This window comes from Mauremys reevesii, linkage group 1, assembly GCF_016161935.1.
Source record: "Mauremys reevesii isolate NIE-2019 linkage group 1, ASM1616193v1, whole genome shotgun sequence".
Taxonomy (NCBI): domain Eukaryota; kingdom Metazoa; phylum Chordata; order Testudines; family Geoemydidae; genus Mauremys; species Mauremys reevesii.
Genome location: NC_052623.1, coordinates 243,616,175 through 243,631,732, shown reverse-complemented (window position 1 = coordinate 243,631,732; position 15,558 = coordinate 243,616,175). Strand labels below are relative to the sequence as shown.

Genomic DNA, 15,558 nt, shown 5'->3' with positions numbered 1-15,558 from the left:
CAGCCCTCTACAAACTACTTGAAATACATTTGACACTCCTGGTAGTAATTTTTTACTACAAACACAGAATCGTTTATTTTACATTAAAGCCTGTATTTATTTGGATCATATTGTCTGTGATATTTAATGATGCTGCACTGCTTAAAATTGTAAAACAATTTATAGTGGAGAAAACTGACATGTATATACATTTTTAAATAAATATGAAAGTGATTGATTATCATGTCTCCTTAACATCCCACTAATAGCGCAATCTCTAAATAAGCCACTTTTCAAGTTTTATGCTAAATGAGGTGTTGAGTGATTTATAGATTTGTTTTTTTTAAATGATAGGGGTATGTGAATTCTTTGGTTCAATTTGAACTGCATTATAGAGCCTTAAATGTTAGCTTGAAAAATGTAGAAGGATTTGTGTATGCGTGCACGGGAGGGAGAATGGTGATTTTTAATGGAATGGTTTTTAAGCTCACAGCGTGTGCCTAGCTGCTCTAAATTGCATCTTGTTAGAATCAAAACAGCTTACTGTGGTAAATAGTCAGACAATCTGAGCAGCAGAGTTGATACCTGGAGTGTATGAGACCACCTGATTGACTAGTAAGCGGCACATCCCCAACCTCATGTGCAGCCTGCATGTTCCTCCTCCTCTTCCCTCTCTTCAAGGATCACAGCTGGTGTTAATGCAATTCAAGTTTTGACTGAAGGCAGTTCTCATTATTTCCTTTGCATCATTTGTAACCATCTGGATGTACACATTAAAGAACTATGATAAGACAGTTGAGGCCAGACTTTTAAATAGGGAATTGTATTGATCTTTGTGTATAATTTAAAGCTAAATAGAGCCCCATTTGGAATTTAATCCTTTCCATCTGCCACATTTTAAATAAAAGCCAAATAAAAAACCTTCTAAATTTAACTTTACTGATCTTTAATTTTTTGTGTAACTTTTTATGACTGATTCTTCTATTCATCCCCTTGTTGTTGAATAGTCACTTAGGCTAGGATTTTCATAACAGCCCAAAGGTATTGGCACTCAAATCCCATTAAAAGTAAATGGGAATTTGGTACCTAACTCCCTTAGCTTCAGTTGAAGATATCAGCCATAATTTATATGTCAGCATTTCCAATAGTGTTGAGAGGATCTCAGATATGGAGTTCATCTCATGCTGTTTCTTCATCTCAGGAGTTCCTTTCCCTAAATTCTTCTCCCTGTGTGTGTCTTCTTCTGGGAGTCATTATCTTTGTCTAGTGGATTCTCAAGCAAGTCTGCATTAAGAGCACATGAGAAACTGTCTCCCTAGTCTCAGTTCTCGCCCCCAGCAGCTGCTCATCCCCTGCTGCTCACCCCCAGCAGCTGCTCATCTTCAGATGAAGCCTGCTCAGTTGTTCTGTGGTGATGACACATCTGTAAGCCCCTTTGTTGTTAGTTTAAACTGATTTTTACCAAAAAAATCAGAGATTTTACATTTTTTTTCTGATTTTCAGCCTACTTTTGTATCCTTCAAATATATAAAAAATAAAGTTTTTATTAGGAAAACACAATACAATGCATGAGATATAGGTATTACAATAATATATTAGTCTGTGTGTATATGCAAAGCAGCCTGTTGAAGTAAGGCTATGTATTAGTCTAGAAAATACACACAATAAACAAGCAGGAATGCACACAAATCTGAAATACGGTGCGCATCTGAACGTACTGATGGATCTCACGGCAACCACATACACCTTTCAAGCTGTTAGCAGATACCGGTTTAAAGATCCAAAACATTAAAATGGGAAGAAAACGAAAATCAGTATCAGAATACGTTTCAGAACACAAGGAAGTATTCAAAAGTTTTAAAGGAACAAAAACAGGAGAAAAAGATGAAGTTCAGTGTATGCGCTGCAAATGGTGTGGCCCAATTATGAAATGTAAATATTTATAGGCTAATAGTTCTAAGTCTACAACAGTAAACTGCTTATTCAAATGAAAAGTTTTATTTGGGTATTAGAGATCTATTGTATTCTTAAACTCAGAGGTGGCATTGTGTTTTGAGTTCTGTTTTAGTTCTGCAGCAAACCACATTGAATTCCATTCATCAAAGTATTAATCTACTTAACACTTTTCACCCCGTCCTTCTATCCACCAAAATAAACTCTGATATTTACCTAGAGAAATTATTAATAGTTTTTTCCACCAATTTCCATCTGTTTTTGTGTGGTAGTAATAAACACCAATAAATTCCTGGAAAAAATTAAATAAAATAAAAACCAAAAGCGATGGGTCATACATGTATGTAGTTTAGTTGGCCAAGGGGATGGAGCATGCTCAGTGCAGACACTCTTCAGGGAATTTAACTGCCCCCCTCTAATGAACGTGTGTGAATTTCAGTTTTTCAGATGCTTATAACTTGGCTAAGTTTGGATAGACTTCACAGGGACAGAAAAAGGCCCATCTTAACAATAGAGTGATGCCCCTGCCAAACTTAAGTCCCTTCCCCAAAGCATAAAGGCATTAGTGTGCTAAGAAACTCTTAACATGGGCAAAATATATTTTTCCCTAACCTTGTTCTGGGACACAGCTGAACAATTTTTGCAGAAACTTGAAAAATACTACAGCTTAAAGCATGCACCTGACATGGAAAATTTCAGCCTGACAGTTAGTTTTGAGAAAGTTATAAGCAAGTGAAAAGTAGGGTCATATAACAGAAAGTGTTACGCAGCCTTATTCAGAGGCATAGTTAATGCAGTGTTACCTTTGGTATAAATGCAAAAAGTAAAAGTGTCCATCACAACTGCGCAGTTAAGATTACTTTAAGTGGTGGTACATTCCATTGAATTTTATAAGAAAGCCATACTACTTTATAAAGGGCTCCAGATTCAGTATTTGCAAAAGTAGTGATTACTTTGAGTAGGTTAAAAGTTACAGCCACTTAAAAATGACCCCATTCTTAAAATTTCCATTGGTTGTACAGTATTTCTTTGGTTTCTCTAATTCAGGGGTTCTCAAACTGGAGGTCCTGACAGGGGGTCACGAGGTTATTACATGGGGGGGTCACGAGCTGTCAACCTCCACCCCAAACCCCGCTTTGCCTCCAGCATTTATAATAGTGTTAAATATATAAAAAATGTTTTTAATTTATAAGGCGGGGGGGCACACTCAGAGACTTGCTATGTGAAAGAGGTTTGAGAGCCACTACTCTAATTTAATACTATCAAAATTTTAAAACGGCAAACTTATTATACGTATAGATATTGACAATATCTCCTCTACAGGGTAAAGTTGGATTTAATTGTTACCCAAGAAAAAAAAATTGTATTTTTGGGAAAGAAATGGCACTACAGTAAAACCAACACAGAATGCAAGTATCCAGCCTCAGCCTTGATTTTCATGGCTTTAAGACAAGATGGTGTATTTATATGTACAGTGCAGTGGTTTCTCAGATAGTCCCTTGTGCCTAAAATCTTTTCCAATGTTTATATGATTCTAGGTAGTCTAAAATAAATCAGCAGCAAAATCTGTTTCATAAGCAATTTGATTGGGATAGTTTTGTTAGCATCAGCACAACATGCATAGTTCATTTCAACACGTGTCTGATGCACTGTGAATATACCCTTGTGGACAGAGCTCTGTGAAAAGCTTTCTGTCTAGTCTTCGTGATGATGCAAAGGGTTTTGCTGCACTCTGTCTGATCACAGAAGTGTGCTCAACTCTGTCTTATAGAGCTTGGGTTAGGTCCACCTACTGGCTGGAGTAGCATAGTTCTTCATTACGGCATAGAAAAGGATACTCTCTGATTCATTACTTGCCCAGAGGGACAGGAAAATACTAAGTCCATATGTTAATGCAAAAGAACAGTCAGAAATCATATATCCAGGTAAAGCTCCAATTTTTCCTCCTTAAAAAGCAGAAGAATTAAATGCCAAACAATTGTATGCCGACATTTTTCTTTCCTCTTTAATCCTTTGGTAAAAGCTGGTAATTGGACTTGAGGTGGCTTTAAAAATGAGCTATTATTTTCCATAGGGGCCAGTTCATGTTTATATTTCAAATCACTCTCTGGATATTTAAAAAACAAAGCAAAACTGGAGAGTTATGTTTTCTTTTCATTTGGTTTTCAGACAGCTTGGTCTGAGAGTTCATGAAAAGACTTGGAAACCATATGAAATCATGAGTTATTACTTAGCCTGTGATTGTATGATGACAGAAAACCTACCAGATACTGCTGTATTTTTATTTTTCTTCTCACTAACAAAGTGTATCTGAAAGTAACATAGTTGAAAGACAACAGCTTTGCTTTGCCTTTTCTGTTTCTTCTTCATTTGCTGTGGCTTGTGAGAATTTGAGCATTATGCTGCAAGGAATGGTTAGTGCTGTTGCAATAATTGGGGCCTTCTCCAGTTGCAAGCCGAACTATGGAAAAGTAAATGAAAGTTTATTAGGTAGTCCAGTTACCTGTAATAGCAAATGGGATGGCTGGTAACCAGACTCCAACTCAGCCTGTTACATAACATTATTTATGAAAATCAGTAAAAGTGAAAAACAGAGAGATTGTTAGTCTAAACAGAAAGGTGTTTCTTAACACAGTCCTGGAGCTGAATCAGTACGGTATCTGGTAAACGAGAAAGCTTGGAAAAGGTAACAGAACGCATCATGCCATGTCATGTTGGAAGTTAGGCCTAATTGGTGAACAATATAATGAGAGGCTGGACTATTCTGCCATCCCCCTTCTTTTGGAGGCCCTTAAAAAGAGCCTTTGGGGATGGGAACAGATGGACCACCTGAGGTGTTCCTGGAGGAGGACGAAAGCAATCAGGCTTCCACTCCATTCCAGACACCTTGTCCTTCACCCATGGATCCCAAAGGTAATCACACCATCATAAAGTCAAGACCTCAGCACAGTAGCAGAGATGTATGCCCATCACTGCTGCAGCAGTGAAGACTTCAGCCAGAGACACGTGAGATCCTGCTCTGTCTCCCTTCCCTAGTGTGTTCCTTTCTACCCCACTATTTTTCCCCTTGTCCTGTTTCTGTCTTGGCTTTCAATTTTATCCTGAGGTCACTGTGCTATGCAGCACCACTACAAGACAGTCCATCCAGCTCTGTCCAGCCTGATAGAGACCAGGAAGGGAACCAGACCAGGAGATGAGCCAGAGCCTGGGGCAACTGCTGTCCTGGCTGACCTGAAAACCCAGAGCATCCATGTGTGACTGACCTGCTGCCCAGACTCCTGAGTATATCAACAAAAGCCACATTTCCCCCATCTTTTACTTTCCTGTCTCTTCTCCTTGTTTTGAGTGTTTGTCTGCAAAGGCAGGGAAAGTGCCAATCCTTCACATCATAGAGCTGAGCAATACAATTAACCTTTTCCTGATGCCAAGGAATGTCCCACATAATAAGACTCTTATTTCCTCTCTTTTGAAAGGGGCTGTCATGTGTTTGTTCTATATAATCATTTCCATTTTAAAGTGGTTTTTAACTTGTTTTAGCTTTCTTTTTATGTGTGCTAACAGATAAATCTCTAAACTTTAGCGTGTGCTTGGTATAGAACTAAGCATGCTAAGGTCTCTGTATACTGAGCCTCAAACCTTGTTTTAAACTGTTTAATGTGAAACAGTTTCAGGGTCATATTAACTCTTTAACTCTTTGGGCCCATATATTCTATCTAAATTAATAGAACAGTGGTTTGTATTTAATAGTTGTGCACTTTTTTCTTATTTGTCTAAGGTTTGATTGTTTTGTGTATTGACATTAGTCACCTCCCTTTTTGGAGGTGTTTTTTGTGGTTCAGTTAGGGTGGGTTTAGTGATATGATACTCAGACATGGAATGCCTGATATTAGTAGTTCTGGGGACAAAGTTTTATTTGCAGTGAGGGAACCGTTGGCGGTAAGGATACCAAATCTGCTTCTTGGATGAACAAGTCCATTACTGTTGTTCTTGCCCAAGAACATCTTGTAAACTGAATTGGTTGATAAGGGTTTATGGATGAAGGAAACCTTTGTTCCTGTTTCCTTGATGTATTTGTCCTATAGATATAGTTTTGTCTAGTGTTTCCCCATTCATTAAGGAAACAGTCTCAGATTTTTATAGAAAAAATCCTATAGAATTTAATAAGATAAAACAAAAAGATAATTTAAAACTTATTCTAAAAACATACAGAATTTAACAGATACATTTTTCAAACCTTCTTGTAGAATTCTGTAGGACGGATACAATTCTCTTAAATTCTATACAACTGTGTAAAACAAACACAAAACACCTATCAAAAGGTAACTTTCCCAGAAGGAAGGAAGGTTAGTTTTCTGGCTAAAGCACTGCAAATCAGAATGAAGTTCCCAGGTCGTCCCACAGACTGCTTATATGACATTGGACAAGTATCTTTGTCCCCTGTCCTGAAAACACTATGCATGTGCTTATATTTATGCTGTGAGGTACCGTAGTTCCATTAACTTCAATGAAAATACTATGCGTGTAAAGTTAACCAGATAGATAGTTGTTTACATGATGGTTCCATAATCTGCCTGTGCCTGAATATGCCATCTATAAAATGGAATAATACTTACTCTCTCTCTTGCTTTATCTGTCTTTTCCTTTTCAGGGCATATACTCTTTCTTACTACATTTATCTACAGGCCTAATGCAATCAGGCCCAGATCTTGGTTAGGGCCTTCAAGTGCTATTGTACTGTAAATAATAATAGTAATGATGAATGCTGAAGTTTAAAAAACTTACCAGCATATGTGCTTATTTTTATATCTCATTCAGTTACGTGAACAAACATTGGCTAGTCAGTTAGCTTGCTTTCACTTTTCTTTCTAGTCAGCTTCACTTTCTAGTTCTCATGCCCATGCACACCATTGCAGTGTTTGAGTTGGAAACACTGCACAAGTATGTTTGTTTAAATCAGAGTTGGACTGAATGCACAAAGTTCAGGTTCACATAAAAACTTCAAAATTTCAGGGAGGGGGGTCAAATCCAAGGTTTTGCAACATAGGCTAATAGATCAGCGCTGGCCCAGCAATAGCACGAAAGCAAATTTCACCTTCTATAATCAGCTTATCTGGCATTTTGCTTAGTTGATTACAAGTGTGTTATTTCATGTCTGTGTTTCTAAATTTCTGAACTTTAGGCTTGAGATGAGTAAAGTGGTTTGGAACAAATCCAGGCGAGTTCATACAGAGGCTATTCATATTATCAAGAAACTATATGCAAAATGTAGCATTGATAGTGTGTGTTTAATACATTTTTCCCTGTTATCTGGCAGTATATATAAAATGGCAGAAATCCAGAAATCATCAGCAATTGTCTGTCTTACATCAGTCTTCATTGTTTCATTTTGCCACATATGTAGTTTGTCAGAAATAAATTTCATGTTTCCTTTTTTAAGGAGGCAATCCATGCTAGGTTACATCATTAAATAATGTTTTAAAATCATACTGTTTCTATTTAATGTTTTTGTTATAATTTCAGGACTCTGAAAAGTATAGCATAGTTCTTCAGAGCTGTGTAGTGTAATTGTTTTATAAAAGGATTTGTTGTGTTTTATAGCCAAGACATCAATAGTGTTCTCAGGATGCATTTTAATAGATCAAATTCAAACTATTTGTGTAAGGATTTATTTTAGCTATAGAAGATATTTGAAGTCAACTGATGACATGTAAACTATTTGTATTCAGTGTGCATTGTTACCTCATTGAACTTAATTTATTATGGCAAAATTTCTCCTACATTTCTTTCCTCACTGTATCCTTGTTGAATTGACACTTGGCTATATCTAGTTTTAGATTTTTTTTATTTATATATTTAATTATAAGAATTGCACAATTTAGGCCTTACAATTTAAAAAAAAAATTTTTTTTTGCAATTGTAATATATAGTGATTGCCATTTTAAAAGTCCGCCTCTGTTCTCAGTTTCTATACAGAGGTATCTCTGGCGGGATCACAAGTTCTCCACTTCTAAGGCCTTGTTTACATGAACACTTACTGTGCAGCCATCTAGGATGTGAATCTACAACACTCCAGTATGCCACGCACTATCTGTGTGGACCGCTGCTGCACACTAAAGTTCCACTGATATACTGTGGTTTGAAAAAGCAGAACATCAGTGTGCACTAGGGAACTTTTTTAGTGTGCATCAGCAGGGTCCACATAGATATTCTATAGTGCTCCAGAATGCTGCACACTGATTTACACCCTAACTTGCTGTGCAGCAAGTATATGTGTAGAGATGCCTTTAAGTATTGTGAAATACTCTGATACATATGCCATATAGAACAGATTGTTGATATTTGAATGGTGACAGTTGCTTTGATCTTGTCAGATAACATAAGGTAAGCAGGGTAGAGGCCTAGTTAGAACTTCAATGGGAGATACTGTGCATTATATATTTCCATAACAGGTACTGTGTGTGTGCGTGTATATACACGTACACATAACGTTATACAATTCCAGCAATTACAGGACCATGTTTTCAGTTGAAATGTTCATTACTACAAATAAGGGAATGCATACCTGTGTGATGCTTCTCAGGGCACCATGGGCTGAGAGTCACCTTGTTGCCAACTATCCCCAGCATAAGGGAGTCTTGCCTGGGCCAGCTGGGTGTTAGCTTACTAACAAAACCACCCTGTCAGCTACTCAAGTGCTCTCCTCTGGGCCCTGCAGTTTGACAGTAGATGTACCGCAACCCCTGACTCCCTTCAAAGTATCCCCCTGTGGTGTCTAGCCCCTGGTCACAAGATACCACAGAAATCCTGGATTCTCCGTTCCCAAATGAACAGTGTACCATGTTTTACCCCATTTAACTTAAATCCCTGCTCCTGTATCATGCACAGCCATTGAATTTTAATTATGGTAAAGCAACAGGAAATGTATTTGAGAAAGAATAGTGATTCAAATAGAAATAAGTGTGAGTGATAGAAATAAATGGTTTTGTACAAAACAAAATAATCATTCACAAAATAGGGCCTACGTTTATTAATAGTTACCTAGCTAATAAAGTAGCTTCTCACCCCAAAATTCAGTTTTTTTTAACGTTTGCTGGCCCCCGTCTTTCATGAAGCACCTCGCTCATCAAGGTACTTCCTCGTTGAATGGATCCAGAGTGTCTTTCTCCGTCCAGAGATATAGTGAATCAGTCTTTTGTCTTTATTCCTATTCTGGTGATCCCCTCGCTCTCATATCGTACGTTTTCACTTCCAGTTGGTTTTGGTGATTATATTTGTCTTTGATGGTTTTCCATTGACTTTTCTGGGTTGGCACGAAGGCAGACAATGGAGCGCTATACATTACATAGTTGGCTAGCTGGAAAGGGGGGGGGGGGGGTGACAACTCCATCCTTCCTGAATAGGCCCTTCCTGAATGATTCCTTGGTGATTTGCTTTCACTCCAAGACAATAAGGGCATAATTTTCAGTAGAGTTACGTTATTCCTTAAGTATTACCCATAGATGCACTTCACAATGAGTGAGTATTGATAAGTTAGAAGCTTTCAGTAGAGACCTCAGACACTACCATTGATTGATAAATTCCATGAAAATAGTGTGTTATGTGCTGTGAGTTTGTCTAGGGAAGTACAAGGTATCCTCTGTACTGGGCTCCTGTAGATGATCTGTGCCAAACTTTGACAAGACAGGCTGTGACACAGAAGCCTCTACAGTAGTCCAGTGCAAAGGCTACCTTATACTTCCCTAGATGGCTTCTGTAAATTACGTTGCCTGCTAATGCACTAAAGGCAACCTGGGATTGCCAAGTCACGGGGAAGGCCCGGCCATGGTCTGTATGTCAGCAGTATGCCACTAGAGAACTCTTTTTGCTCAGTTGCTGCTCTCGGGGACAGCAGTGCTGGCTTAACGGCCACTCTGCAAAATGTCAGCATCACAATACAGAATATGGGCTTATACTTTTGTCCTGCTGAAATCAGACCTATTTCCTTCATTGAAGTATTAATGTATTTCCTGATCTCTTGCTCCGATAAGCAGGTCACCGATTTCAGACTACAGGTTTAATAGGATTTCAAATTCTAAATAGTGCTCTTTGCTGAAAATATGAGACCTACTTTTATTTCCTCTTCTGTAACACTTTGCCTTATATCTTTGATTTTTTTCCTTTTGGCCTGTTTTGCTGGGCTGAGATAAAGATAGACAAATTATTCCTCTCACCCCAACCCCTGCCTTAGAATTTAAAGTTGATGCTTTATTTAGCCGCTGCCAGATTTGTTCATGGTGCAAACCCAGCTTAGCAGATGTGGGCTTGCTGTTCAAGTTTTGCCTTTAATCTTGGAGGAAACAAGCCCCTTGATGGTTGAGAAGAGGTATGGTATGTAATGAATGAAACCTTATCTTGGGAACACTAGGAAACCCTTCCATAACCTGCGGAGGGAACAGTGCCAGGAGTTGTCATCTCTGGGCACCTGTATGGGTTTGGGATGCTGCAATTGGTCACTCGGAGTCTGTTTACCACTCGGCCATTGGGTTCTCTTTAGCAGGTGTAGTGCAGAGTGGGTGTTGAAAGTGTCTGGTGGATGAAGTGCATTCTGCTATAAGGAAGGAAAGATCAGAACTCTCTGTACCAACCCACTGGGCTCTAGTCCCTTCTCTGCAGATTCCTTCCCTTCCTCTCCCTACCCTGCTGGGTTTTAGTCTCAAAGGTATGTGTGTGGAGAGCGGGATCGTTGTGGACGAGGTAAGCAATGAGTTCTGGGGGATTCTGGTCATTGTAACATGGCTGTATGTGGGCTGGAAGGTGTTGGTGTGAGATCCCTGTACTAGCTGTGGATAAGGGGACCGAAAAGAAAGAATAAATTGATCCATTAAATTGACATCAGCCTTTTGTTTCTCATTGGCATTGGATAGCATTTCTGTAGGCAAAGTAAGTCACCTTCCATGTTTAGCAAGACATGTGTTAGGAAGTGCAGAAGCATAGGTGGTCCAGTGACCCAAGTACAGCACCGAGTGTTAGGAGACTGGAGTTTTACTCCTGGCTGGCCACGGAATCACTATGTGACCTTGGCCAAATCATTCTCTCTTTTTGTGCCTCAGTTTGCCAGTGTGTAAAATTCAGACAGTTCCTCAGAAGTGTGTATTTCAGTATTGTTTGCAAAGGATTTTGTGAGCCTGAAGAAGTTCAAAGCATTACTGAGGATCACTATTGTTTTATGTATTAAGAGTTCCATAAATATTGTAGTGACTGGCAATTCTTCTCCTGCTTGTGTTATGACCTGTCTCCCATTATAAGAGCATGCTTCGTTCTCCAGCCTGTCAACGTCCCAACCCAGAAAAATATTATACTCTGTCACAGTGGCAATTCTATCACTTGGGGGCGTTATCCCACTTAGAAAAAGGTGAATATCTATCAGAGTAAAATAGATGTTTCTTCATCTGAGTTACGCATCCTTCGCATCTGATAGGTTGACAAAATAGATCTTCCAGGAATGGCTGTGGGGGCATTCGTTCCAGTACCTTGGATATATACATTGCATTTGTGCCCAGGAGGGCGCTCCAAAGCAGTAATAGCCTAGCAGTCACTTTCAAGAATGCCTTTAATTGATGATCCCATGTGGAGCAACAGTGATTTATGGTGCTTCCACTAAATTTTTGACCTAGAAATGCCACTGCTTTGTCAATAATTTAGAAGTAATGGAAGACACACTTTCTGCCTCAGTTGCTGTCTGTTCTGCAACTTAATTTAAGCCTCCAGTTTTTATTCATATAGCTTATTCTGTTACACATTACAGTTCCTTAATCTTTTCTTTAAGGCTGTACCATTAGTTGTTACTTGCACATTATAGATAATTTCTCTGCATATGTTGCCGTTACTTAAAGTGCTACTTTTCTTTTTATTTAATAATCTTTCTTTTTTAATTATGTTCCCATTATTATTTCATAAACTGATAAACTTTCAAGGCTGTTATGATCATCTAGTCTGGTGTCCTGTGTATAATTTCACTCTGGCATTCCTTTATGGAGCTCATTAACTTGCATCTCAACTAGAGCATATCACTTAGAATGACATCCAATCTTAATTTCAGTATTCAAGTTTCAATATTGTTGCCCAGCGCACTCTTACTTGGCAGAGAGTTTTTGTCGTCATCTGCTTTCTGACTGCTCTTAAAAACTTGTATCTGTGTTGTGACCCTTTAAAAAATCTAAATAAACTATATGCAATCATGCAATCAATTTGCAAACTTGTTTAAAGAGAAAGACATCAACCTAATGGTTGATCTGGTCAGAATGTTCAGAATAAATCACGTTGTTTTATGTAGTTAATTTCTTTTAATCTTTTCCTAGCTATCAACAACAAATTGAATAAAAGATGCTGGTAACTGTCCCCGAAAAGGTATTGGGTTTGATGCCACATGCTTTAGTTTGACATGTGAGACACAGCCATATCCTTACATGTACTACTTTGTTTTTCCCTTTCAGTCTTCAGGTACCAGTATTACAGTTGATATCGCTGTTATGGGAGAAGCTCATGGGCTCATTACCGACCTTCTGGCAGATCCTTCGTTGCCACCTAATGTGTGTACTTCCCTGAGAGCAGTGAGCAACCTGCTAAACACACAGTTAACCTTCCAGGCTATTCATAAGCCAAGGGTTAACCCTTTGATGTCCTTCAGTGAGAACTACACCTGCTCTGACTCAGAGGAATGTCCGGAAAAAGGAGAAAAGCTGGCTATTCCCAAGGTACGTGCTAGTCTACATGTTGGCTATCACAGTGAATTTATTCCAGCTACTAAAACTTGACTCCTCCCTTTTGGTATAGTATTGCATGGTTGGGTGCGTTAAGGGAGATTTTTTCCTCATCTTCTGAAGCATTAATCATTGACTTCTATAAGAAGCAAAATTAAATGGACTAATGTGGTGGTGGTAAGACAGTTCCTATTCCTTCAATGCTCACACAGTTCAAACCTGATCCTTCATGCAACTTTAGAAATGGGCATTCAACACAGGATAATTTACATACTTGGTATTCCTGTTTCTTAGTAAGTGTTTGAAGGAGTTGGAGTTAAGGGGGACTGGGAAGAGCACAGCTCTCTCTATACTATCAGAAGTAGAGGGGAGCTCCTCCTAATCTCTTGACTTGAGGGAACTCATCTCTGCTTCCTCCTTTTACTTTAGTGCTGATAACTCCCCCTCCCCTTTCAACTTTTACCAGTGAGTGTTGGTAGCAAGTGATGTCATTATGTGTCATTAAGCAGGAGGGAATGAAATGGTGAGATCAGTGCACTCTTCAGTTCTAAAGATCAGAGTTCAAATCTTAATTAGAGTTACAGGTGAAATGAGTTTGATGTTCTTTTCTTAGTCCCTTAGCACCTCATGCAAAACCCATGGAAGTCGGTGGGTATCTTTTTTCATTGACCTCCATTTGCTTTGGGTCATGCCTCAAATGACCATTGTCGACTTGAAAAAACCACCACACAATTCCATATAGTGGACAACATTTGCTCAATAAAGGTCCATTGCTCAGTCCTCAGTAAGGACTGAGTTGCACTGGCAGAGCTATGTATTTAAAGACAAGGTATTAACATATCTAAACTGCTTTTTTTTTTTCATACACTAGCTCGAGCAGAGCTAGCATGTGCTTGTGTACCCAGACTGGGAGGCTCGCTCCCAGATGCAGTGTAGACACACCCATAGAGAAATAACCAATGCTATTAATTCCTGATTTCTATATACACAAGTTAGCAAAATTCAGTAGATAGAGAGAAACCTCTTATCAGGTTGGAGGTAATTTAAATTGCCAGGTCATCCACTCTGACATCTAAAAATTTAGTAATATCACCATTAGCAGCAAGGCTTATATTTTACTTTGGGAACTAAGTAAAACAATTCTGTGTTGTTTTGTTCTTATTCTGTACAAATAATTTCTGCTGCCTACAGTTATGGAGGCAACTGATCATCAACTTTTATATTTTATAGGACTTTTAATATGCCTCTTTCACATTTATAGAGCTTACATTTCCTTTAATTGAAAAAAAATTAGTCCCACTGAGCACTTCTGCTGTTTATACTCTATATAATGTAATAGCTCCTATTGAAAACTCAATATTCATTGGCCTAGATGACTGCAGTAATGGTGATATTTCCATATACATAGAGTAGTAGACATGAAGATATCACTATGGATTGGCAAGTGTTGAATTTCTTGGGAGGCTCTCTGTAATAAAATACATTAGATACAAACTAACATATTTAGATAGTTTTGAAAAAACAACATATACAGCAAACCCATCATGTATTATAGGCAGGGCTGAAGGACTGCTTATTCTTAAGGTTGCCTGACACTTCCCATTATGAGACTCTGATTTCAGTTGCTTATAACTTTGCAAAACGTTAACCATTTGGGCTGAAATTTACCATGCACGGTGTCTGCCTCAGACTGAATCTGTTGATCCAATGGCACAATAAGCCAGTGACATCCACTGTAGATCCTTATAAATATGTAGTTAGTTAATTTTTTTAGTACTTCTCAAACTGAAAATTCTTCATGATAATTAAAAGGCAACAAATAATATAAAAATTTAACATCTGCAACATAATGATGCGACCACTTGTATATCCGCAATAAAACTGACCCCACAAATAACAGTAACCCCCTAATCAACTCCACCCATTCCCTCAATCTGCCTCCTCACCAGACATCTGGGAAAAGCCCCATCAACAAGGATCAGGTAGATCAATATAAGGAGCATGCAAGACAATCAGATAAGTCAGGAAAACTCTGCTGCAAGAAATCCACTAGAACTTCTCCCAACACCCTTGCCTTACCATGAGAGATTTTTGCTAGTAATTTTTCTTCCTTTTTGCAAAAGCATTGTGGAAGATTTAGTGTCCCATCACGTAAATGTTTGATTTTCATGGATTGTCTTCAATTTGGCAGGATAGAGCAGAGAAACCTGCTGGTTTTTTGTTGTTGTTGTTTTTGGTTTTTTGGGCGGGGAGAGGGGTGGTTTTGTTTGTTTTACTTCCTTTCCTGCTTCCTATCTCTGATGTCAAAGAATGTGTGGCTGCTATTTCCAACTCTTTAAGCAACTCGCTAGTGTGACTTTGGCCAAGTCACTTAGGGCTTGTTTTTCAAAGGTGCTGAGTTCCTTAATGTTGACTCCAATGGGACCTCTGAGTGCTGAGCACTTCTGACAATCAGTCCCTTGACCTTTCTTTGCCTCAATTTCTCCATCTGTAAAATAGGGCTTATGGCAATTACCCAGCTCACAGGGTATGTCAGGCTCAATTACTGAATTGACATTTGAGATCCCTGATGAAAGGTGGTATATATAATTGCAAAGTATTATCTGCTCTAGCGCCTACGGAAGAGTCTGCCTCCAGGTCTACTCAGGCGAGTGTCATCAACTTGGACCACAACAACATCTGCCACAGGTTTACCTACCTTGGAGCCTGCACCAGTGAGAAGAGACCGCAGTGGCAGCATCAAACCTCATGAATCTTCTTCATCCAGGTAAGAAGACTATCCTGTTTGTATCTTTAGGAGAACTTCTTTGGTTTTCTGTGGGCATGTAGGTGTGTAGTAATGTCTTTTCTTGAGAAACTATAGGTCAGAAATTTGAAAGAGTTCCCA

General features: G+C 38.7%; 1 protein-coding gene across 8 annotated transcripts in view; it reads left to right on the top strand.

Annotated features, from left to right (window-relative positions):
• Positions 1-15,558, top strand: part of PDE3A (phosphodiesterase 3A) — a 539,267-nt gene that overhangs the window by 478,865 nt on the left and 44,844 nt on the right. For all 8 annotated transcript variants that reach the window (XM_039544402.1, XM_039544382.1, XM_039544374.1 and 5 more), the window contains 2 exons: positions 12,405-12,665; positions 15,284-15,438. In XM_039544402.1, coding sequence (XP_039400336.1) covers positions 12,405-12,665; positions 15,284-15,438 — 416 coding nt within the window. The remainder of the gene's footprint in view (positions 1-12,404; positions 12,666-15,283; positions 15,439-15,558) is intronic.